The 24818-nt window shown below is 37.4% G+C and overlaps 4 protein-coding genes across 7 annotated transcripts in view; 2 read left to right on the top strand and 2 right to left on the bottom strand.

The window, feature by feature from the left end:
* Window positions 1–1518: 1518 nt before the first annotated feature.
* Window positions 1519–7055, top strand: tigarb (TP53 induced glycolysis regulatory phosphatase b). The gene is made up of 6 exons (XM_044107787.1): window positions 1519–1633; window positions 1834–1871; window positions 2791–2912; window positions 4043–4120; window positions 4221–4331; window positions 5671–7055. The coding sequence occupies exons 1-6, from the start codon at window positions 1602–1604 to the stop codon at window positions 6028–6030; spliced, it is 741 nt and encodes a 246-aa protein (XP_043963722.1). The 5' UTR covers window positions 1519–1601; the 3' UTR covers window positions 6031–7055.
* Window positions 7056–7889: 834 nt separating this feature from the next.
* Window positions 7890–11985, bottom strand: fgf23 (fibroblast growth factor 23). The gene is made up of 3 exons (XM_044107789.1): window positions 11723–11985; window positions 11523–11626; window positions 7890–9761 (listed from the first exon to the last, which is right to left on the bottom strand). Exons 1-3 carry the CDS (start codon window positions 11955–11957, stop codon window positions 9309–9311), a joined length of 792 nt encoding a protein of 263 aa, XP_043963724.1. The 5' UTR covers window positions 11958–11985; the 3' UTR covers window positions 7890–9308.
* rad51ap1 (RAD51 associated protein 1) overlaps window positions 9640–24818 on the top strand; it is a 32987-nt gene continuing 17808 nt past the window's right edge. For all 4 annotated transcript variants that reach the window (XM_044107783.1, XM_044107785.1, XM_044107786.1 and 1 more), the window contains exons 1-2: window positions 9640–9777; window positions 14348–14447. The gene's annotated coding sequence lies outside the window, so the exon portion shown is untranslated. The remainder of the gene's footprint in view (window positions 9778–14347; window positions 14448–24818) is intronic.
* Window positions 13750–23360, bottom strand: fgf6b (fibroblast growth factor 6b). The gene is made up of 3 exons (XM_044107788.1): window positions 22576–23360; window positions 22092–22195; window positions 13750–17656 (listed from the first exon to the last, which is right to left on the bottom strand). Exons 1-3 carry the CDS (start codon window positions 22916–22918, stop codon window positions 17480–17482), a joined length of 624 nt encoding a protein of 207 aa, XP_043963723.1. The 5' UTR covers window positions 22919–23360; the 3' UTR covers window positions 13750–17479.

Here is a 24818-nt window from a genome sequence, read left to right as displayed (position 1 = left end):
ACACGCTTAGCTGCCACCAGGGGGTGCTAGAGCTGTCGGAAATAATACAATAGAGAGAAAAAGTGAGAACTGGCTTCATTATATAAATAGTAAAGGTCAATAGAGGTAATGCGAGGAAGGAACAGAATAAGCAGAGTCTAGAGGTCGATAATGTAAACAGGTGAATGGAAATGGAGAAGAGACGTCGGAATTTCAACACAATAACTGTAGTGAATATAGAACCAGTGATGTGGCTGAATTTACTGGATTTGGGGAAAAAGTCTGGCTGCTGTCTTTGGTTTGGATTACCAACGTGAAATTGGAGACTTGAAGAAGCATTACAGTAGTCCGGAAACTAATATAATGACCCAAAAACACGACTTTTTTTCTCTAGGTCAACTCTGGAGACTATATGTCATAGTTTGGAAATGTTGAAACAAGAACGGGAAATGGTCTTAATGTGTGACTCAATGCCTAATGATAAGTCAGATGTGACGATATGAGACTTTTTCACCTCCCAAAAATTCTGATCTGTGCCACTTCCATATGTGGGACTAAGTCGGCTCTCTTGGCTCTGACTACAGATTTCTCTACAGAAGTTGTGTTCGATGCTCCACAAAAAGCCGTTGTGTTTTATTTTTCTTAGCTTGCTTCGTGTTGCTATGATCTTGTGACAATATTATTGTCTCCAATTGCAGAATTAACTTTAAAATCGATCTTCTGCGCATGCGGGTCGGTTTGGGGTTTAACTGGTAATATGACCATGCAAACAAAACAAAAAAATTGGATTTCAGCACAAAAAGTTGGAATTGAACATTAAGACCTGCTGTGTCATTGAAATAGCAATAACTTGGACAGTTAAATAGACTGTTTTCGCTAAAAAGTCCTCCAACCTACAAGGAGATTCTTCCTCCACAGATGATTAGATTAACCATGGATCAGCAACATAAAGCAGGATTCTGTTATTTTTACTAATTCAACATGGAATTTCAACATGGCGACGCCAATAAACATCGTTTTAAGCCTTACTTTCCATAGACAAACGCCACTTTTACTTTGTTCAACTTTGAATTGCAAGCATACTTGTAACATTGATTTTAGGTGCATTTTTACACGTCTGTCTTGTAAAATAAAAACTTTTCTACCACATCTTACTGCTGTTACTGCGAGAAGAAGCTGCCATATTGAATTTAAATATTCCCTAACACAGTTTTTATATAATTGTACCTAAGATAGTTATAAAATTGCAGTGTTTTAAGTACGTTAGAAGTATATTGTATTATTCATTTATTCACCTGCTTAAAAAATATTGCGTATTAGAATAAATAATTGCCTAGCCTTACATCCAGGGATATCAGTACACACAATCAATTTGTCTTACAAGTGAATAAAACTCATTAAATAGTCGTAATAGATAAATATTTATTTCAATTATTATTTATTTCAATTATTTATTCGTTCTTTCAAACCATATTGTGTTTAAATTACTTTATAAAGTCATGCAACGTTTAAAAATAGCATTTTAATTTTACATAGCTCCACCGCAATGCGTCATGACGGAGGACGCTACGTCCTTTGACGTATGACTCAACCAGGAAGTAGCTGGATAGCAGCCGGTGAAAATGGTAACCTTCACTCTAACGTTCATACGCCAGTAAGTTGGTCTTTTAACGGCTCGTTTCTGCTCCAGTTGTTTGAATTTGCAGTTTATATGTGTGGTAAAGGCACATTGAGTTATTTTTACGAGCTAATTGGTGAAATAATATCGACTAATATGAAGTTTGATTTTGTTCTCTCACTAACTGCCTCAGAATAATGTGACCCATTTAATTCATTCACTTTGTTTTCAAACAGTGGGGAGACGCAGTACAACAGAGACAAGCTCCTGCAAGGTAAATAATATTAGTGAGGATTTATTTATTAAACTCTATTAAAAACGGTTTTTAAGTGTAGGTTACAGAAAAATTGGGTTTATTTAACATGTTCAGTGCATCTGCGGGCAAACACAGGTTAAGAACTGTGAAGAAATGAGCCGATTTGGGCATAATTTTATCCAAAGGTAAAGCAGTAATGGTCCTGTAAATTATCCTGTTTTCAAGTAAGATTATGGTTTCTTTCCAAATGTGCACAAAACTTTGTCAGTGTTGGAAAAAAAATACCTTTGCAATTGTAGTGTTTCCATTGAATAAGAAACGTAATTAAAATCACACGTGAATAAGTTTGTTCCTTCGATAAGTCATTAAAAAGTACTGTGTCACAATCTTCCTACTACTTCCTGTTTGTGGTTTGTGCCAGTGGCAATATCCGGTTTTTGACAATACAACTCCTGCAATGCGGGGAAAAAAGTGTTTCTATTGCAGTTTTGAGAAATAAATCAATTTTGATGTGTTTTTCTTTTATTTTTATTATTTGTTTCCATTAGCCAGATTTATTTTTGAAATTATTTGGTCAATGGAAACAATTAAGAATGTTAATAACTTCATATTCAAAAAATCTACATAACGAATAAAAAGGTGATGGTGAGGGAATTGGGTTTAAGAAGCTGGAGGTTGGTTTGAGTTGAGAGAAAAGTCTGTTTAGCTGTTAAAATGGTTGCAGGTGGAGATGGGATGATGGTCAGATTTACCTATTGAGAACCGTTTAATTATCATACGCTAGCATGTACAAATCTAAAAATCTCAGCAAAAAGAGAACTGTTTTTATCTTATCTTTTAGACATTGAGTGTGAATCAAAACTTGTAATTTGGTGGGTTTTTTCTGTTCAATAATGAAGTCTAGCTTTTCCTCAGGCTGAATATTGTCTGCTTTCAGGTCAGGGAGTGGACACACCTTTGTCAGAAACCGGTGTGCAGCAATGCAAAGCTGTGGCACGATACCTTAGAGACATCAAGTTCTGCAAAGTCTTTGTTAGTAACCTGCAGCGAGCTGTGCAGGTAAGACGCTATCGCACTTCAGTATGTGGAACTAGTATCTGATTGTTTTCAAAGCATCTGCTGTCTGATAATTTGCATTTTACCTGATTTTCATGTCATTAATTGAGAGATGCATCATAATTCTGCAGCAGAATAACCAGAGACAGTAAATCCAAATGTAAAATGAAATTATGATTAAGAACTTAAAAATGAAGTCTGTGTCACTGAAACACATCATAATCACACCATTCTAATAAGTACATAAAGTTTCTTTATAGAGTGATTTTCACAGACATAAATTAACAAAAGTCATGTAGAGTAAAAAGTAACCTTAAATTATACAAAGAATTAAATAAGCATAAGAAACACAATAACTGTAGTGAATATAGAACCAGTGATGTGGCTGAATTTACTGGATTTGGGGAAAAAGTCTGGCTGCTGTCTTTGGTTTGGATTACCAACGTGAAATTGGAGACTTGAAAAAGCATTACAGTAGTCCGGAAACTAATATAATGACCCAAAAACACGACTTTTTTTCTCTAGGTCAACTCTGGAGACTATATGTCATAGTTTGGAAATGTTGAAACAAGAACGGGAAATGGTCTTAATGTGTGACTCAATGCCTAATGATAAGTCAGATGTGACGATATGAGACTTTTTCACCTCCCAAAAATTCTGATCTGTGCCACTTCCATATGTGGGACTAAGTCGGCTCTCTTGGCTCTGACTACAGATTTCTCTACAGAAGTTGTGTTCGATGCTCCACAAAAAGCCGTGTGCTGTGTCATTGAAATAGCAATAACTTGGACAGTTAAATAGACTGTTTTCGCTAAAAAGTCCTCCAACCTACAAGGAGATTCTTCCTCCACAGATGATTAGATTAACCATGGATCAGCAACATAAAGCAGGATTCTGTTATTTTTACTAATTCCTCCCTATTCCTGTCATTTTCATGGCAGTATCCATGGAAAATCAGCTGAAGCTCATGTATGTCTAATTAGTAAGACAGGAAACAGGATGAATGACTTATAAATGAAATAGTTGTTTGGACATTCATGTTTCTGTGATTGACTCACTGCCACTTAATATTGTCTAATCCAGGATTGTATCTTTTGAGTCATTCATTTCCAGGTTGTTTGTCTTTTTTCTAGACAGCGGAAATAATTCTGAGGAACAACACTCACTGTTCTGGTATGGAGATGATTTTGGAGCCCTTACTCAGAGAACGGGTAAGATCCGCTCAATTTAAGATAAAAAATAAAAACTGGATGTGTTGAATTATTGTTTTTGTTCCTGGGTTCGGTTCTGAGCTGAGTTGTTCTGGGTCAGGGTTTTGGCGTGGCTGAAGGCCGTCACAAAGAGTATCTGAGGAACATGGCGAAAGCAGCTGGTCAGTCCTGTCGTGATTTCACGCCGCCAGGAGGAGAAACTTTAGACCAGGTGAGTCAGAATTTAAGAGTCAATTTACTGCAAAACAGCGACACGCAGTGGCCACCATTAGATATTGCAATAAAATGACTTAGCTATTCTCTCAAAATAGCTGTTTAAGTATAGAACAATACTGAGAAATTGAATTATTCCATCTAGAAAAATAAATTTAATGCCTTGCTTATTTGTGTTTATTTATTTCTGTTCATGTAAAAAAGCCTTTTGAGATTTTATATTTAAAATATGTTGACACAATTGTTGCATCAACATCCCTTCCATCAAGTAAATACATTCAAACTTCAGTTTCCTTCATTTGGGGTCATTTTTATGCTCCTTTAACTGATTAGCCACATTGGATTAGTTGCTCAGAAACCCATCAAACATATTAAAAACCTATTAAACTGCAGTTTAAAATATATGTCAAGATGGAGGTTTTTGGGGAAATTTCCTTAACTAAAATGTTCAAGAGCCAGGAAGGTAGATATCAAGTTATTTATGTGTTCGAAGGGCCCAGTCAAAGTCTAGATTCAAACCCAATTCAGAATCTGTGGAAAGACAGATGTTGTTTTGTAAGAACAGGCTAAAATCTCAGTGTGGCTCTGTGCAAAGCTATTAGAGACTCATCTGATAAAGGCAGCAAAAGGATTAAATAAGAAGACTGAGAGGATTTTTTTTTCCACACTTTTAAATGTTTATTTGTCAGAAATACTTGAAACCATGCATCATTTGCCTTCTGCTTCACAATTATCCACTACTTTGTGTTGGATAAAATGGTAATAAAATGAAATTGTAACTTCACAAATAGGAAAACCTGTAAGTGACTTGAGTACTGCAGTGCTGGAAAAACACAAAATCTTACCAAGAACTTTTCATGTAGTTTCTAGTTCAAATAACTTAATACACTTGAAATAAGACAAAACTAACTTACAAGTAACGTTTTAGCAACAAATAAGATATTGATGAAAAGTTATGCCGTAAGTTAGAACTTGGGGGAAATGTCTTGTTCTAGCGGCAAATTATTTCATCAACATTAAGGAATTATGGATTTAAAACAAGCTCTTTTTTTTTTTTTTGCTGAAAGGTTACTCATAAGTTAGTACATTTGAAGTGAGACAAAATGGAGTTATTTGCAGAAGAAACTGAACCAAAAAAAACTTAGTAAGATTGTTTTTGCAGTGTGCAATTCAAGCCTAGCAACTCTTTCTAAGCTTATGTTTCAATTTATTTATTTATTTTTTTTGCTTTTCTCTGCATCTAAAATCTCTAAGAAAGAGAATAAAAACAAAAACTCTGCTGAGTTTTCTTCTCCTCAGTCATGTTCAACTTTTAGCTCCCTGTCGCTTGATTCCAGGTGAAGCAGAGGTTCAAAAATTTCCTCCAAGTTCTTTTTAAACAAATGCTGGACGATCAGGAAACGACCGCAGACGTCGCCTCCGCCAGCGACGGCCACCAGGGGGCGTCGGACCACGTCCTGGTGGTGAGTCACGGCGCTTACATCCGGGTGGCTGTCAGGCACCTGCTGGAGGACTTGAGGTGCGTCCTGCCTGCGGGCGTGAAGATCTCGCAGCTGCTTTTGCCGTGTCCCAACACGGGCGTCAGCCGCTTCGTTGTCACTCTGAGCCGGAGCGAGTCGGGTCCGCTGCTCTCTGCCGCCTGCTGCCTCTTTACCAACAGGAAGGAGCATCTGGAAAACCTGCCGCCTCCTGAGTAGCAGAGAAGAAACGGAGAAGATTGGGGCTTCCATAAACGAAATCAAACTGTTTTCTCGATTACCAATGATGAGAATCATTTTAAAAGTTGCGTCTGTTGGGAAAAGCACTAAACTTTTATAATTTAATACCAAAGTTGAATCTATTTATTTTGTCTTTGAGTGCACATGTTCCTCATTCTACATGTGCAACAAACTACGAAGACCTGAATCATGGTGAAATATCCTGGATAAAAGATTGTAAAGACACTGTGCTGTAATTTATTTGTGATATATGTGCCTGTTTGTTTACTGTGGGGTGTTAAATTATTACTTTTGTTAAATTCTGAAATGATTTATAAGCTAAGTGCTTGAAACCTCGTTGTCTTATAGACAAAATCATTAAGATAAACTCAAACTGACAACTTTCAGCACCATTCAGACATAATCGCACAAGAAAATTAAGAAATACCTCTTTAACAGATTTAAGTTATCCACTAATGAACAGAGATTTTTGACACTCTTGGTAAAAATGTATGGAAAGCCTTAAAATAAATAAATCTTTTACTGCAGCAGGATAATTTTAACCAGGTGAAAGTGAAAATTCAAACCTTCAATTTTTGCGTATTTAGGAGGAAGGAAAACACAAATAAAAAAGTTTATTATTTTCCCTAAAGTCATAAGTTTTAGATTTGTTGGTATTCTTAGCAAAGATGACTGGCTCCTTTTTTTACTTCTATTTAACCTTTTAAATCAAGTCTTTTAAATTAAGTCATTCGGGTATGTCATCAATAATAATTTGCTCATGAATTTTGCATAATTTTTAATTACATTTTTATAATTCAGAAAACAAGAGAACATGGCTTTCAGATAAAGTGCTGGTTACAAACAGAGTAAACTTTTTATTTTAATTTAGTCAGGATGTTGATCGGTTTTAGAGGCTGCGTCAGATCGCAGAATCACAGCTTCAAAATATTTCTTGGATGCAATTGACGTTCTTTTAGTGCCTTTCATAGTTTTGGCCTCTGCAATCATCTCTAACAGCCTTTATTCCCAAAATCCGATTTCTTATTAATGGTGGAAGGATAAACAAAATCCTCTTCATTATAATTCAATAAAAGTATCACAACTAGATGTTCGTCTGCTAAGATGTGAACCTGCTTTGTGATAAAATCCCAAACTGGACCTGAAGGCTCCAGGTGTTCGAGAGTCACTCTGCCCCACTGGACTTCACCTGTGGAAAACAACGTCAGTCCCTGATGCTGCCAAGTTCAGGGCCTGACTGTTCGTCTTCTAAACTCTCCTGTTTACTCTTTGAAATGCCTACAGAAAAGGATTAGGGATACTGAAAAAAAATGTTTTCTGAAATCTGAAATTAAAGTCATATTTTTTTCAGTTGGCTCTAATCCTCTTCCATAAATACCAGAGGATCTTTTCTGGGTAATGAATGGAGGGAAAAGAAACACCTCTGATTATTTCTTAATATTTATTCCCACCAGTACAATTGTGCGTAAAAGTTACGTGTTTTTTGACTGTAAAAATTTGTGCTGCTGCAATAAAAGAAATATATTTTAAGCCATTTTACATATCTTTACCAATAATTGTGAAGGTTGATGAATGTTAATCTTAAAAGCCTTTTCACTATTTAACAAAATAATCCAAATAAAACAATAAGTGAACCATAGATGTAAGATTAGTAAACAGTTTAGATTTTTATGAACTCCAGTATAACCGGGACTCTGCAATCAAACTTTTCTTTTAATGTTAATTTCTCATACAAGTGTTAAAAAGTATTTAATGTGATTTACGTATCACATTGTTTTGATGTCATGTAGTGAGTGCAAACCTGGAGAGCACTAAAGGTAGCAGACAGATTCTGAAAATGCTTCCTTTTCTCTTTATTTTGCACCAAATTCAAGCAATTCTCCATCAACAACAACTCCAGCTCATACATTCAAAAGTAAACCTTTGTTTTTTATTTTTGTAGTTTGTATGTACATTATAACTGTAAAGCGTCCTTATAAATACCATAAATAACAATAAAGGAATGGATTTAAATAAATAAATAGTGTTTGGGTTGTTTTTGTTCTGCTGGGTGTCCAGCACCTGATAATTTATCACACAAGAGGTCAAATTTAAGCTCAAAATTATGACTTTTAAAGTTTTTTACCCTGTAGTCACCTTCTTTTCAAGTCACGTATTGGATGGTGGACAAATACGGTTAAAATCAACTTTAAATAATAATCTGTTGTTAAGGTTTATCGAATAACAAAAAATCTGATATGTAAAAGCAATAAAATAAAACCCCAACTGTACTAGTAGCTACTTCTATGTATATTTATATGTTAGATTTTAAGCGATGCCTGGCTGGCGTCACTCCAGCAGACGGGCCTTTTGGTCCTCCAGAGGTAGGATAAGTCAGGCTTCTGTCTTGGGAAAACATCTTTGTGGCTTTGTTGGTGTGGGAAGAAAACCCACAAAGTACACATTTACATTTGAAAATATTCTTTCCACTGAGCTTTGTTAAGTTTTGAAAATAAAAAGTACCAAGTGAATACATGTAATATAATTTACGTTTTGGGAATTTAACTAAGTATCTAAAGTACTATTTTTAAAAAAGGTTGAATCTAAAGATCTGATTTTGGTGAATGTTACAGATTATTTAAATGTAATAGAAATTGTGCAAAAGTGATTGCAACTCAAATGAAATGCTCCACCTTCATTGTGTAAACACTGTTTTTCTAAATCATTCACCAGTAGTTTGGCCTAAACTAAAGACTTTCAAGTAGCAGAATGTAGCTTCTATAATTAAAAATGTTCTTACAAATTTGTTTAAACTCTCTTCACGTTGTAACAGTGTGTTATGAGACAGGAAATCTATGAAAAGTTCAATTTCCTCCACGTCTTCCCTGGGCATGGGAAGACTGTGGCCTACTGTGGCCATCTGAAGAAATACAACCAAAAACAACAAATCAGAGCCAGGAGGAGGGTCTTACCGCTGTCAATCATCCTCATGTACAATGATCAATGCGCTAATGGAAGAGAAACAGCTTACTGTTACAAGAAAACTATTTATAAGCAGTCATTTGTGTCATTAATGATAAATAGTATTAGCATTCATGGAGAGGGGTGATTGACAGCACTAAGCTCCGCCTCCTGGCTCTGATTGGTTGCTTGTAGTTATCAGATTTTTTTGTCTTATGCTGTCAGAACATAGTAACAGTGTCAACAAATATGTAAAAATGTGTATTTTTAATTAAAGTTCCATACTGCAGCTTTAAGAGTAGTTTGCCCCTCTAAGCTCATCCCAAGGTGCCGGTGCTCCAGGGGCTAGCCTGTCTGGAAGACTGCACGTTCCAGGGGTCGTGGTTGGACGGCCCCTGTTGCGGCGTCTCCCTGGATACGACCCCGTCGTCCCCAACCTCAGTCTCCACCTCCACCTCCAGGTCTCCATCGTCCTCTCGCACAGCCCTGGAGTCCGAGCCGTCCTCGGTCTGCCGAGTGAGGGCGTTTTGTGGGTCTGAGGGGTCCACCACTTGATTCCTCTTCCCCCTGTGCAGCAGGAGGCGCTCCAGAGGCACCGTGTTCTTCTTCGGCAGGAAGAGGGCGGTCTGCGGCAGATTCTGGCCAACTGCGTACACCTGCCGGGAGCCCTCCAGGTTGAATAGGATGCTGTTCCGGGTGGAGTAGTATATGTCACGGTTGTTCTCCAGAAGCTTGTGGTTGAACAAACATTCCTCCCTGAGACAAACAGACTGCAAGACGAAAAAGGTTTGACATTAATCACCACTTTGGTTCGTTTTGTTAACCGTGTCAGAGGAAAAACTTCAGCTGCGTAACCTCTGACGGCCAGCTAAGCTAGGTTAGCGCATTCGTTCTTTGGTTACCTAGCAACAGCCCCCTCCCTCTTGTTACCAAGCAGCAGCCTTTTGAGTAACTTGCACTGTAGCAGTTTAAGGTTCCGCCGCTCTACTTCCTAACTGCTTAAAAATCAAAAAAAGAACGGCGTAGAGAAAAAAGCAGAAAAGGTCATGCCACCAGTTTGGTAGAATTTCAAATATTTAAAACAAAGCTAATCAATGATTATTGATATCAAACCAGTATCAGCAATATCGTCCAGCCTTTTACTAAATGTTGATTTGGTTCAAAGTGTTTCTTTTATCAGTCTATATTGTAAATAATTTTTGGATAGAGTTACATTTTGTCACTAAAAGTGTTAATTTAAAAAAAAAGACATATTTTAGCTCGTAAATGAATCAAACAGTAAATTCTAACAAAACCAAAATCTATGGTAATGTCTGTGTTGGTTGAGTTCGTTTTACAAATTTCAGAGTTGCGGGTTTTTTATTAGCATACACAATAAAAATGAATTTTGTTCATAAGTTATGAAGATTAGTCATTTAAATTATTTTAATTTTAACCAAGTACCATAGTTGAATGTTGAGGCCAACCAGATGTGCAAAATGTTTTTAATGCTGAAAAAGAAAATAATAAAGCTATTTCTTATTTAGTTTATTAAGTAGTCAAACTAAAATAAACGTAATAAATTAACTTGGATAGACTTTTTCAATTTCTTTTTATCAACTGAAGCATTTAAGTTGAATCAACTATTTTTCCAGTGAAATTGGTTAGAATGTATCTTGTTTTGTTCAGTAATTTTTTAACATTTCGAAAATTTTCCAATGTCTTTCAGCAATTAAACTATAATAATTTATTGAATAATTATTAAAGTCTCAAAATAAGATGTTTACCACCTGCACCAGCTTTATTACTTTATTACCGGTACTCTACTACTAATTTGTGAGTTTTCAAGTGACCCCAGTACCTCAGAAACTTCAAATTATTTTCCAAAATCTGATAAAAACTGAAATAAAGCAGTTTTATATGAGCTATTTTTTCCTGTGATAAACGCACAACGAGTTTGAAAGAAAAAAGTAGAAATCAATGAATCAATGAATGAAAAGTTATTGATGTTTTCTCAGAGACATTGCTGGAAATCTACAAATTAATTCTAATTCGTTCAACATCATTTGTATAATAAGTTATAAAAAAAAGTACAAGTAAAGGAAAGTTATATTAAAGCATTTTGATTTTTTCCGAAACGCAGAAATGTTAAACAATAATTGGCCTGAAACTTGGCAAAAATTGTATGTTTGAATTGTAATGATCTTTAAACAACGTTTTGTTGTTGTTTGCGCAATTTACAGTTAAAATGATAATGATAATCCTACTTTTGTGTACCAGAGAGTAGAAGACGGCGTTGCAAGTTGTGCCAAACGCGTACAACACAACGATTTAAACAACTGTTGAAGGAAATGAATTGCGACCAATTATATTGTGAAGGAACAATTAAAGTAAAAATATATTTACAAACTAATCAATTAAGATGAAACGCAGCGATAAGAAGTGCATCGAGGTAGATAAATTGCGCAAAAACAAGGATTTAAAAGCAAAATTTCCTGAAAAATGCATTTTTCTGAAGTTTAGTAGTGATTTAAATGATAGCGGATGCTTACCGAGGTGTAGGGGTTGCCCTCTGAATCCATACACAAGTAGCGGTTGCTTTTCACTCCGAAGATAGCCACGCGCTCCCGTGTTTCAGCCTTCAGTAGAATTACACCTGCAGGTAAAAAAAAAAAAAAAGAACGACTTTAATTGTTAAAGACGGATATTTTTTCAGCCTTAAAGGGACAGATTCATGTGAAGCACAGCTTACTGTATGACGTCATGGACGTGGCTCTGCGCACCGAGCCGTCCAGCCTGATCTCCAGGTAGAAGGTGTTGAGCTCGGTGGAGGTCTGCAGGTGGACGTATCTCCTCGGGTTCCCCCAGTTGGATCCAGCCAGCGGGGACGGGTTCGGAGAGGCTTCCCCGATGGGAAGACCCTGCAGGACGGCGAGGAGGAGCGCCAGTACTGTGTCCCTCATCCCCGGTCGCTTGCTGACGTCCATCCTGCTGGTTTCCACTGGGAGCTCTGTTGCGCCAAAGTTTGCGGACTGCACCTTTTTAAACCCCTCCGAGCGCCACTCCTGCTAGGAAAAAAAAAAAGCAAAACAGTCGCCCCCAAAGATGTGCGGGCTGCTGCAAACGGAAGGACCACTTCCACCTCGGTGTGTTTATCCCAGAGTTGTTGGTCAAACACGACTTGTATTTTTGGTTACACTTCTTTCCTCCTCCACTTTAAACAGTTTATTTATAATCCTCCGGTTCAGGTTGTCATTTAGAGTCACTTTATATGATTGTGCAATTATAGCAAATACTCAATATTGACCTGAAACCGTTTAAAAATAAAATTACGTGTTTTTGTGTGATTTTAGATTAAAATTAATGCTTCCAATGACATTCTTGGCAACTTTTGCTCAAATGTTATATACGCACTAGACTTTGTCCGTCCTATTTCTTACTTTAACGCACCTGCACGCCTCCACATTTCCACTGCTTTACCAGCAGATGGAGACATTCCCTTACTCAGGATTAATCCCACAAAGGAGGCTAAAAAGTTGCATCTTATTGAAAGAATGCAGAATCACAGGAAACAGTAAACTGGCTTTTACTGTGTTTTCTAAGAAAAAAAATGCCTGCTCTCGAGAAATAAAGCTTCTGTTTTTCTGTAGAAATTTAAATCTTGTCCACTTTTAACTTGCTTAGCCTAAATAAAATTGTGCAAAATATAAATAAAAATGATTTTGAAAATAAGAATTGGCAGCACAAGTTTGACAGTTTGATTTCACTATGGATTTTTTTCTTTCTTGGTGATATTTTGTACTCTTCTGGGCAGTGAATTGATTGATGTCTTCGGATTCGTGCCGCTTTTATGTATAATTTTTAAATTTTTCCCCATTATGCTTGGCAGTTATAGTATACTTGAAAACCTCATCTTTACCACTACAAACTTTCATTGAACCATAAAACCTTTGTCCAGAAAGTATCTGGCTTGTCCAGATTTACACTGTGGATAGCAATGCATCCTTTGGTGTTTCCTGAACAGTTTTAAACATTCAGACTAATTTTCTTTCTTCCGAGGGAGATTATTGGGGATAAATTGATTAAACTTACACAATCTAGAGTTAAATTATCCCAAACAAACACCAACATTTGTTCATTACTCTTTAGAATTGCCTATTTTAAAGCCCCAAAATCCTAGGTGTGTTAAAAATTTGCAGATGAAGCATAAATGTTTTGTCAGTTCAGAGGTTTGCTTAGGTTGCTTAGGACTTTGACTTTTTGTGAGACCCTCGTTTTAAAAAAATTGATTGTTGTTGTGTGCTGTATGTAAACTTTTGAGCAGTACCTAGTTGTAGGAAGAATGAAAATCACTTGCGTTTCCAGATTCTGTCTCATTTCCTGGAAAATAAATAGCTTAAAGAGCTTGTATTGTCTTTTTATCTCGTATTGTTTGAGAAATGTCTGCAGCGGTTGCTTACTGAGCAACTCTTAGATTTTCCCAACAAAGCACCGACTCTGAGACAAACCAGAAGATGTCAGCATTAACTAGTCTGTTTCAGGGCGAGGTAGCATAATTATTTAATGCTGTGTGTCAGATATAAACTCCAGCGTAAGTTCATCTTCTCGTCTAATTTTAAACTAAAACTATAAATAATGCAGCGCTTTGCCATGAGCGTCATGGGTGTAGTTTGTTTGCCAACTCAAATGTCCTAAACAAAGTCAAATTCAGTGGTTTGAATTGTTTTCTCTACAGCCTTTAACTTTTGAATGTGGACACAACACATCATCAGCCACACGTTTAGAAAAAAAAACAAAACAAACTTTTATTATTTCTTGTCTCAGGAATACAGTAGATTGCTGTGCACAGCACATACGTACAAAAATAAAAGGAACAAAAATAATTAGCAATGTCTGCCCACAGAAACAAATCACTACAGTTTGTTTCTTCTTGTTTTACAGTGATCAGCAAACCAAAACTAAGGCAGGAGGTGAGGTATATGAGAACAGAGGAATTGAGAACACATGAAGCACGCGCCTCCAAACTCAGGCTGCTGCTGTACATTCAAACATAAAACGACATTTTCCCTACCTTCACTTAAATTAAACTGAAAATAAGATGTGGAAAGAAAAATAAATAGCAAGAAAATCCTTTTTTTTCTTTTTCCTTTTTTGTTTTAATAAGATTTGGATCAAAGCTGAACGCTGAGTTTTAAGTATCAAATGCATTGATTTGCTGTTGTTTACTGATCAAGATGTCCGCTTTAAAGTGCTACTAGAGACATCAGACTTCTTGATGTGCAAGTTTAACTTTTACTTTCTAAATCAAATTCCCAGGAATCTCCAAAGGAACTAGCATGCAGCCTCATCTACAAATTCGTATCTTTGTTTCTTTTAGAAAAGCTTCTTCATCCTTCTGAGCTGAAGCGGTTTTGCGTGCGAGGAGACATGAATCCAAACATGAGGTCAGGACAGACGGCGGGTTTGCAGCAGCAGAGGTGAGCTCAGCATCTGCATCATCACAGTCTGCATCAACTCTGCAAAGGTTCCCGCTACAGAAACACCACCGCTTTGAGGAAAGCGCAGGAAACATGATAAAAAATGCATTTTTAGCAGTTAGCAGATGAAATCCATTGGAAAAAGCAAAACTTCATCCAGTTCTTTGTGAAATTATTCAAATACCTTCAAATTTGACGTACGTTTCAGTGTTTAACTGGGCTTTTATGTGATAGACCAACACAAAGTAGCACAACATTGTGAAGTAGAAGGAAGTAGGTGCATGGTTCTTTTACAAGTCATCTCATCCTCCACCCTGCAAATAAAATCCATTGCAACCGATAACCTTCTGAAATCATCTTATCAGTAAACAATTGGTGAAAAAGCATCAAGAAGACCAAGGAACAACGCAGACGGGTCAGGGATGAAGTAGTGGAAACGTTTAAAGGGGATCTGTTATGTAAAATTCATATTTTGAATGTTTTTTGTACTTCTTCTGAAAACAACTCAAGTACTTAAAAAAAACACTCAGCTGTTTTTGGTGTCTGGAAAACGAGCCTTTTCAGAAACCTCCCGACTGTTGAGTCACATTCAGATGGAAATTAGCTTATTAATGTTTTTTTTGCACCTTGTTTCTGTTTTAAATAAGCCAAATTAAACATCCAATGGGCACTGCGCATTACCTAGCAACCCCAGCAAAGTCCAGCCCATTACCTAGCAACCCCAGCAAAGTCCAGCCCGTTACCTAGCAACCCAAGTTGAGCTCCAGCTTGTTTGGTCAACTGATTTTACCGCTGCATGCGCTGTACAATGGCTGCTGAAAAACAGAAGTGTTTTGTGGTTGATTTACCATCCAGAAACCACTTGCTGCATTCTTGTCAGTTGCGCAGGAGGTTCTGCTAATGCTTTTCAAAAATGTTTGGTTGTATAATTGCGCATCTGTTAGCAGCCATTTTCACATGTGAGTTTAAATGTTGAGTTTAAAGTGACAAGAGAAGCTCAAAATAGGCAGATTAAAATCTCATGTAAATGTAATGAACATGTTTTGCGTCACCCATAAACCGATTCTAATCTGTTTAAGGAAGCATAATAAGTCAAAACAATATTTCAAGGTGAGAACATAACATAGAGCTCTGTTCAATGCGTTATCTGAAAAGGTAAAGAGGATAGCACAACTACAAACCTACAAAACATGGCTCTCCATCAGATCTCACAGCCAAATTCAACAACAAACATGAATCTTTTTCCTTCCACTTCACAGTTATTCTCACTTGCATTGATGTCTCACATATAGTTTGTAGTTTTGGCAGACATGTGAAGCGATATGAGCACTTTTAAAAACATGATCTAAATTCCTGTTGTGGACAACAGACCACCCTGACCACAGGCTGCTCAGTGACTCTGACCTTGAACTAAAAAAGGCTGAAATGAGAGGAGGAAGCTGACAGGTTAAAACTGGAATCTGAAAGGTTCCTCCCTGCAGCGGGTGAAGGTTGGGGGTAGCAAACAGGCAGAGGTGGACAGCGCAGCCTGTCAAGAGTTCAGGTATGTGGGGAAGCGCCCCTGTCATCCTGGCAGACCCGCATTCCTGCATGGGGGGGCCGGTTTGACAAACAAAGACAGCATGCACACGTCTTTCCTGGGTTTAAATATTCCTGCTTCCTGTCGCACAGGAATGAAGCAGTTAACAGCTGCAGGAACTACAAGTAGATCTACTCCGGTGGAGTCTGGGGAATTCAAAGAACGAGGCGAGAAAAACATCTTTGGAATACTGAACGAGAATATCCGATTCGTGAGTCGGCAAAACGGCCTCCACCTTCTGCTTTGTGAACAAACTGCTGCTATTTATACCTAAGGCCCCTCCTCCTCTGTGGAGAAATAGTTAAGCCTTAATGTAGGTGCTGAGTGCCAAAATTGCATTTAGGTCTGAAAAAGACAGAAAGGCTGCAAAAAAAAATCCCCCAAAACACAAAACAAAAGACAAACCGAGTGTTTTAAGTAGCATCATTGCTGGTTTCTTGTGCAGCCTTTTGTATTTTTTGTGCTACAAAAACATCTTCTTTTAAACTTGCAGCTATTTACATTGTTTTCCATTTCCCTTAGCAGCTAAAAGCTTTACATTTCCAAAATAAAACAGCAGCACACTCTTCTGCTATTTGCTTCGTCCGCTCAGTCGATAATTGTGCAGAAGCAAGCCAGGTCCGTCCCGAACCGTTCCCCCATGCCGTGGCACATACGGATTTCCACCCTGTTTTCTTAGCTACAGTTAAACAACTGGCCTTGCGCCAGCCTCCATGGCCGACCGTTCTCCGGTCTCAACCACAGATTGTTTATTACTTAATCGATCTAATTACAGAAAAGAAAATAAACCAGAGATAGCCGACCCCCTCCTCCCTCGTTCCCCCTCTACTGAGGCCCTCTCTCCGGAGCGTCAGCCCTATTTCTGACTCGCCCGGGTGTCTCTTACACAGAGGTTTAAAGGGGGCCAGCAAGTGGGAACACCAAGGCACCTTTAAATCGTGCAGGAACGAAGTAGTGCATTTAAATTTCTCTCTCCCCTCCACTGCAGGACAACAGTAACCGAGCAGTGAACCGTCAAGCATTTAAAGGTTTGAATAAAACGATAAACTCAGCGGATATTTGAGCAGAAGTCCATGCAGTCCTTCATCTAGTGAAGTGGTTCGTTGAGGTAATAAAAAGTATTCATTTCACTCTTTAAAAGCACAGCATTTAAGCTCATCCTCCATCTCAGAAAAGTAAGTGGCGTGTAGTTCATTTTCAGCAAGCACCAAGGTAAAGTGGGACAGGGAAGGGCTTCGACTCACCCTGTCCAGAAAAACTATAAGCAGCAAAGTTTGGCATACATTTACAAACACAGCTATCCAAATATACACATAAATATGTATAACAGAATAAATATTTGTGTTTTCCTTCGCAGTTCATGGTTGCGTCTGTCATGACTTTCCATTTCTACATATTTGTTACCTGGAGGAACATCCACATGTGCAAATTTCTCTGAAAATGTCAGCTTCTTTCATAGTCGCGGGAGGAAATGTGTGACAGTCATGGCGGTGGTCGCCTTGTTGCCTCGCTTTACCCGGCCGTGTTTGCTCAGGCCGATGTGGAAGCCCTTGTAAACAAAAGACTCGTAGGCGTTGTAGTTGTTCGGCAGCAGCGTCTCCTTGAACTTGCACTCGTCCTTGAAGTGGCTCTGGATAAGAAACATTTACGTCAGTAAACATCACACACTGTTTACACACACTGTCTAAAAAGACTCAACGGTTTTTCCAAATTGATTGCATTAAATGTAGATTTGGTGAGAACTAGTTGCATTTACTTGAGTAATGTTTTGGAAAAGATGTGTACTAAGAAACTTGCCCAAAAATACTTGGTATACATTTTGTTAAAGTGTACTTGAGTAATTTTATCATGAAGTATTGCTACTCTTACTTCACTGAATGAATAACAAAATTATTTTGACCAAAAATTCACCAGATGCCTTTTTTTGTTTTGTTTTTCAAAGAAATTGATTTAGAAAATATTTTCATTTTGGTCTTTAAACTGTCAAAATCTCCAGATAACTTTATATTTTTTGTCCGCTTGATGATGTACTTTTAAATTAGTAAATGTTTTGATGAGTTACTCAGTAACTGAGTAATTTCTTGGCAGCTACGTTTTACTTTTACATGATTAAAAATATGTTGAAGTAGCTCTATTCTTACTCGAGTACAATTTTTTTGTAATTTTTCTTTGAATGGTAGAAAAATCTAAAGAAATCAGCAAAGTCCTGATCCTCAAACAACTAGATGTGTCTCAGAAATTAACTTATTTTGCTTAAGGAGTTAAAACAAAAGCTAACAACCTTGTAAGGACGATGGCTGACAATGATTACAAAGTTATATTATTTTTTACCAGCATGGACTGAAAGGCCAATCAGAGAGGAAGAAGCCAAAATTAGTTTGGAAAAGCCCTGAGGTTGCATTTGATTTGTCTCAGAAGTTACAGAACTGGAAACGATGTTGGTGTTTGTTTTGTTGCTAAATACTGTTAGCAATGAAATCCAGTTCAAACACAAAGTAATATGTCCACATTGATATTTTACAGCATTATGTGGGGTCACTTGGTTTAATGAGGTGCAATCTATTAAAAGTGATAATAAATAGCAGCTTTTACAATGTTCTATATATAGTTCAGCCATGTTGGGTGCTGAGCTGCAGATTGGCCTGTGACTTTCCCATTCAGCGCTCTGACTCCAGTTCTTTATAAGACTGGAAACGGAGAAAATTTTGACTTCTGAGTCACAAGTAGTGAGAAAAATACTGCGGTGTAACTGAGCATTTAGTTTTATTAATCATTTTCAGTGGAGGTAAATGTGTATTTTTATTATGTTTTTGAGAAAAAAAGTATAAAATTTGCAAACAGCGCCTTGCAGAAATTATTATTATTGTCAAACTCATGGTTCAGGGGCCAAATTTGGGCCACCATAAGCTTTTATGTGGCCCTCTAGATCCTAGGGAGTTACATAAATAGTTCCTAAATATTGTTTTGCCAATCAAATCAAAGCAGTTTTTAATCTGCATTTTTCCCAATTACATCAATAAAAAAAAAGTTTGGTATTATTTAACTGTCATCGAACGCAGACACCAATTTATTCATACTTTAGCAGTTTAATGTGGAGTACTATCAATATATTTTGCCGCATCTTGTCCTTTGACCCCCAAATAAAAATGATCTTAAACTTATTCTCATTTTCCATGTTGCATTCACAAAGTCAATTCATCTCATTAGAATTTTATGCCACAAACAAACACAAAGTAGAACATAATTTTTTACAAATGATAATCTGAAAAGTATGGCGTGCATTCGTATTCACCCCCTTTTACTACGATACCCCTGAAAGAAATCAAGGGTTATTTTTGCTCTTTGAAGGGGCAAAATAAGTAAACAGACTCCATCTGTGTGGAAGTTAATCTCAGAATAAATCCAGCTGAAAATTAGTGAACAAACAGCATCGTGAAGAATAAGAAACCCAGCAGACAGCAGTGGAAACATCATCAAAAATCTAAAAGTATTACAGCTAAATTTCAGCCAACGCATTGTGGAAAACTAACTTACAACTAACTTTTCAGCAAAATATAGGAGCTTGCTTTGAGTAAATAATTCATTAATATTGATGACAGATTATGTCACAAGACATTTTCCCATGTTATAAGCGAAATAATCTCAGTGAAACTAGAACTTTTTCATCAATATTAATTTATTATTTATTTAAAACAAAGTCCTTCATCTTGCTTAGTTAGTTTTCAAGTATTTGCACTAGAAACTAGACCAAATAAATTGTAAGATTTTGTGTTTTTGCAGTGAGGGCTCAACACTGTGAACAAACCATCCCACAGTGAAGCACGGTGATGGCAGCATCATGGTGTGTTATGCTTCAGTTAAGGGGAAGGAGCTAAAACTGGAGGTCTAGAGAGAAGGGAAACAGCCCCAAACATTAAACCAGCTACAATCCAATGGTTTACAATCAAAGCACAGTCAAGCTTTAGAATGGCCCAGTCAAAGCCTGACTTTAAACCAAGTAAGAATCTTTGATCAGACTTGAAAATTAATGTTTTGTCTGAAATTTTACACACATAGAGACATGCTGGTAGAGACATGCACCAAAAAGACCTGCATCTGGAATTACAACAAATGCAAGTGTACTCCACACTTTTCAGAATTTTATTTGTAAAAAGGATGAAACCCATAAGAATTGTTTCTTTTATGTCACATTTATGTTGATCTATCTGATGAAACTACTCTAATATCTGCTTTGCTACGTTTCTAAGGCCCTGTATGACATGTAGTGGCTTTTTAACTGTTGACATTTTTAAGAGGAACTGCAGAAATATTTTCCAAAACCTTCAATTATCTCAGTTTTATATGGAGCTTTAACAAGCAACCAACGCAGAAATGTCAGAATCTTCTTCAAGTTTTAATTTTAAAATATTTTTGTTTATGTTTTACTAGTCTTTCAAATTATGCATATAAATTTATTTTTAATTTTTTGAAAATATAATCATAAATTATAAAAAAAAGTTTTATGCCTGTACGTTTTTTTACAAATGGAATACCAATAATAAAACAATAATATATCCATCTTGTTTGTTATTGTGACCTTAAATATGACCTTGACTAACTTTATTAGTCGTAAATATATTAATTAACTGTGATTTATGACCCAAATAATAGTAAATCTGTAGTTTTTATGAGCTGTATATGTAATAGATATTGTGACTGAAAACCAATAGTCATCACGTTTTGGCATAAGGTCTAAACTGATGGGTTTACAGAATGTTATTGATATGACAAGACCCCATTTTTTAAAATTATTTTTTAAAAATACTGAAAATACCACCACGAAACAGAAAATATTACAAACTATTGAAGTACGACTGGAAATAAATGACAAAATGAGGAGTTTTGCAAGAGTTTGACTAAATTTGATGAACTTCTTAGAGATGAGAAATTTTTTTAAAACCCAGTCAAAACTAAACAGGTGTAACGTTATATTTCTGTTTAAAAAAAACAGAGAGCAGATAAATTTTTACTTTTAAAAAAGCAATAAAATATAATATTCTAGAGATATAGCGGTATGCAGATTCAGTAGAGTGCTGCATCATTACAAAGATGAAACTTATTATTATTTCTCTAAATACATATTGTCTGTTTTGTGTTTAAAGATGCATTTATATGAATTATTGATTGATGCTAGTTGCTTATTAATTCACTTTTGAGAGAAAGGGTATACTATATAATTTGTTTTTTAAAATACTCCTTTTGTTTACATCAACATGTTTATGTTTAATTGTATATGAATAAAATAACCTTTTCACATTCATTTAAGGCTTACAATCCACATCCTTTAAAATATTGCACTATTTTTATTTATTAAGAACTTGAAGTTCCTGAATAAACATTTGCAACCATTTTGTAAACATTTAATAACAGTTAAATTACATTTCAGCAAATATTCTGTCTTAATTAGTGATGCACATTTTAATTGATTATGTCAAATTGAACCATTACAAAGTAAGAAAAAAACCTCAAAAACATAGTTGAAAGCATATTTTTCTGTTTGAAACTTATTCTGTTTACTTTAATAAGCATAATTAGCATATAAAATAAAAATGGTTACAATTCCCCACACGTCTTAAAAAGAAAATTTTAAATAAATCAATTTCTTGTACAATCATTGTTTCTTCTGTGTAGGTTCTTCTGATGACAGTAAAAAATAAAATAAAATGTATTTTTAAATAAAACACTAATTACTGGTTACATCATTGCGCTAAATATTGAATGAAATAGTTCTAAATGTGATTAATAATCTGATTCAAAGACGTTTTGGGGGGAAATGTGGGATTCTGACGCTATTGAATGGTAAAACTGCACTCTAGAAATCAAATTAACAGTCGGGTTAATCATTATAAATACCATAAACTGTGACATTTGCAGCAGAGATTGTACATCTCATTGATTCCCTCTCCTCTCCCATCGGCAGGATGTATTAATAACAGAATAAAGCACCGGATGCAGCAGCAGCAGCTCTGTGTGAACTCCGCTTACACTCAGCAGAATGTGGGACTGAGTTGCGCACTGTTACGTACCGTTCCGTACAACCTTCCTCTGCTGTTCATTGCGACAAACAGCTGACTCCTCACCCCGAACAGGCTGATCACCCCTCGGTCCACGGTGGAGATCTCGATCAGACCTGAATGAGACACAATGTTAGAAGGAGGCAGGGTCAGTGCGACGCTGCGCTTCGGGACAAGTTGAAGTGGCCTATGCAGCAGTGATGGGTGTAACCTTGCAGGTGCACTGCGACTCGGATGATGCTCGGTTTTGTGTGCCGTAATCAGCTTTTTGCATGTTAGACATTGTGGGTGGTTTACAGCGTGCTGAGAGCAACATGAGTGTCCTGCAGCGGGGTAAAAATAAGTCAGCGTCATGCATTCGTGTCATGTTTTCGAGCTGCACGGTGCTCTTGTTTTTGCTTTCGGAAACTTTCAACCAAAATATCATGCAAGGCAAAACCCGGCTCTAACTTTCACACGGCTACGCTTTTGGATGCATTTTGTGGATTCAACTCACTGTATGGGGTTTCACTGTGCACACCGCTTATCCTGCCATCCGGGAGCACCTGCAGGTGAAACCCAATGCCCACGTTGCAGTACAGTCGCCGCACTCTTTTGATGCCCTGCAAGTAGTCGCTCTGCCAGTTCAGCTGCGATCTGCCCCCGTTTACACCCAGATAGGAGCGGGAGAAAAGCGTCTCCCACTTCCTTTCTATCAAAGTGGCGTTAGTCCTGTTCGGGGTCGGGAAAGAGGAAGCGATTGCCCACAGAGAAGTCCACAGAACAATAACTGCTGGCAGCGTCCAGTGCGTCTCGGCCCCGCTGCGCATGCTGTAGTGACACCTTTGCGCAATGGCCATCCAGTTTACCTTTGGGGCACCTGGTTAAAGTTACCTGCCCTAAAAAAGCAACTCTTCTTATCTTCTGTCCTTTGGCATGTTGGCGATGAAGCTTCAGAGTTTGTGGGTCAGAGTAGATCAGGGCCCCATGGCCCGAGATCTGAGCGAGTGGAGAACAGAACGCGTCGGAGCTTGGATTGGTGCCGGTGGCGATGACCATCTTTCGCCGCTCCGCGCCTTTGTACAGGCAACGCTGGCCGTGGAGGGGGGGCACCACTCACTGCAAGATCAGCTCACCTTGCCCCCTACTCTCTCACATCCTCAAATGACATCACTGTGACTTCAGCGCTGCATGCAGATCCCCCATTACGAGTAGGAGGTGGGAGGAGGAGAGAGCTCCTGGACCTCAGCAGCACCAGCAAGTCTGATTGGAGTGATGGGGGGGCTGCACCTTCACACCAGCCTCAGGCAAGTTAGACTTAGAACCAGAGTTTCCTCCGGTGCTTTTCAAAATAAAACCTTCTGCTTGTCAATGACTGTGCACATATAATGTTTGCCCACATATTTCTACAGTTTCATGGTTAAAATCAGCAAATTGATATCCAACAATATTAATCAGGTAAAAACAAAAAGCAGTTTTCAAATGATTTTAATTACCAAAATCTACAGTACGTAACTTAATTTATTTTTTTTTTTCATATTTATTAAAACTGTCATCATGTCACAGTATAATATGAGACAGATAATCTGGAAAAAATCAAGCTATTCCACCTCCTCCCTGAGATACTACAGTCTGCAAAAATGTCAAAAACAACCAATCAGAGCCAGGAGGAGGGTCTTAGTGCTGTCAATCAACCTCATGTACTCTGTGGAAATGTGCTAACAGTGGAAGAAAACTTATGTTTATGTCATTGCTATGCTAACTAGCCTTAGCATTAGTGGCAGCCTATGTTGTGGTGACCCAGCTGAGAGCAAGTGGGATGTGTGAGCATGAGGATGATTGACAGTGCTAAGACCCTCCTCCTGTCTCTGATTGGTTGTTTCTGACAGAGTAGAGTATTTTTTTTGCAGTTACTACTGGGAGCTCTGGGAGAAGACAGAGGAGTTAGTTTTTTCACAGATTATCTGTCTTATATTATACTGTCACGACACGATGATGCTTTTAAACAAATGTGTAGTAAAAAAACAAACATATTTTGTAAAAGTCAAATGCCATTTTTCCAGCCTATATGATCTTGTTTTAACTCAATAATTCCTCAATATTGATGAAAAATGCAAGTTGTAAGTTAAATAATCTGTAAATGGTGTAAAAAGTGTCTTGTTCAATAGCAGATTATTTAACTTATAAGTTGCATTTTTCATCAATATAAAGGAATTATTGACTTAAAACAGGCTCTTACATGTTGCTGAAGAGTTACTTCTTTATCTAAGGGAACATTTCAAGTTCACTTAGATATTTACATTAGAAACTAGACCAAAAATTCTTGAAAAACTTTGTGTTTTTACAGTGCTTGGCCAGCTTTCTTTCAGCCAGCTGACTGGCAGTCTGCTACAGGGGACGGGAAACGCTGCATTATTAATCTTTTTCCTCCTTACTTTGAATGGAAACCAGCCTATTTTTTCAGTCTTCCTCAATAAAACAGAGCTAGCTTGACCTAGATCCTCCTCACATGGGAAACCTTCAGAGGGTGTCTGTAAGAGAGAGAAGGAGAGTTTGGCTTTTATTGGCATTGAGCAAGCATTGGAGAGATGGATGGATACTGTGTCCAGGGCCCAAATCGGGACGGTGGTCATATGTCCTGGCAGCCTGCGGCCTTATTTAGAAGGAGGTGTAAAAACAGTCTCGGGGGAGCAAATGCCAATCCTGTCTGACGCTTCCCTCGCTGTTTGTCCAGGAAGTTTACACAACCAAAATATTCTC

Source organism: Gambusia affinis, linkage group LG23 (assembly GCF_019740435.1).
Source record: "Gambusia affinis linkage group LG23, SWU_Gaff_1.0, whole genome shotgun sequence".
NCBI lineage: Eukaryota > Metazoa > Chordata > Actinopteri > Cyprinodontiformes > Poeciliidae > Gambusia > Gambusia affinis.
The sequence above is the reverse complement of the archived record's forward strand: the minus strand, read 5'-3'. Positions and strand labels throughout refer to the sequence as shown.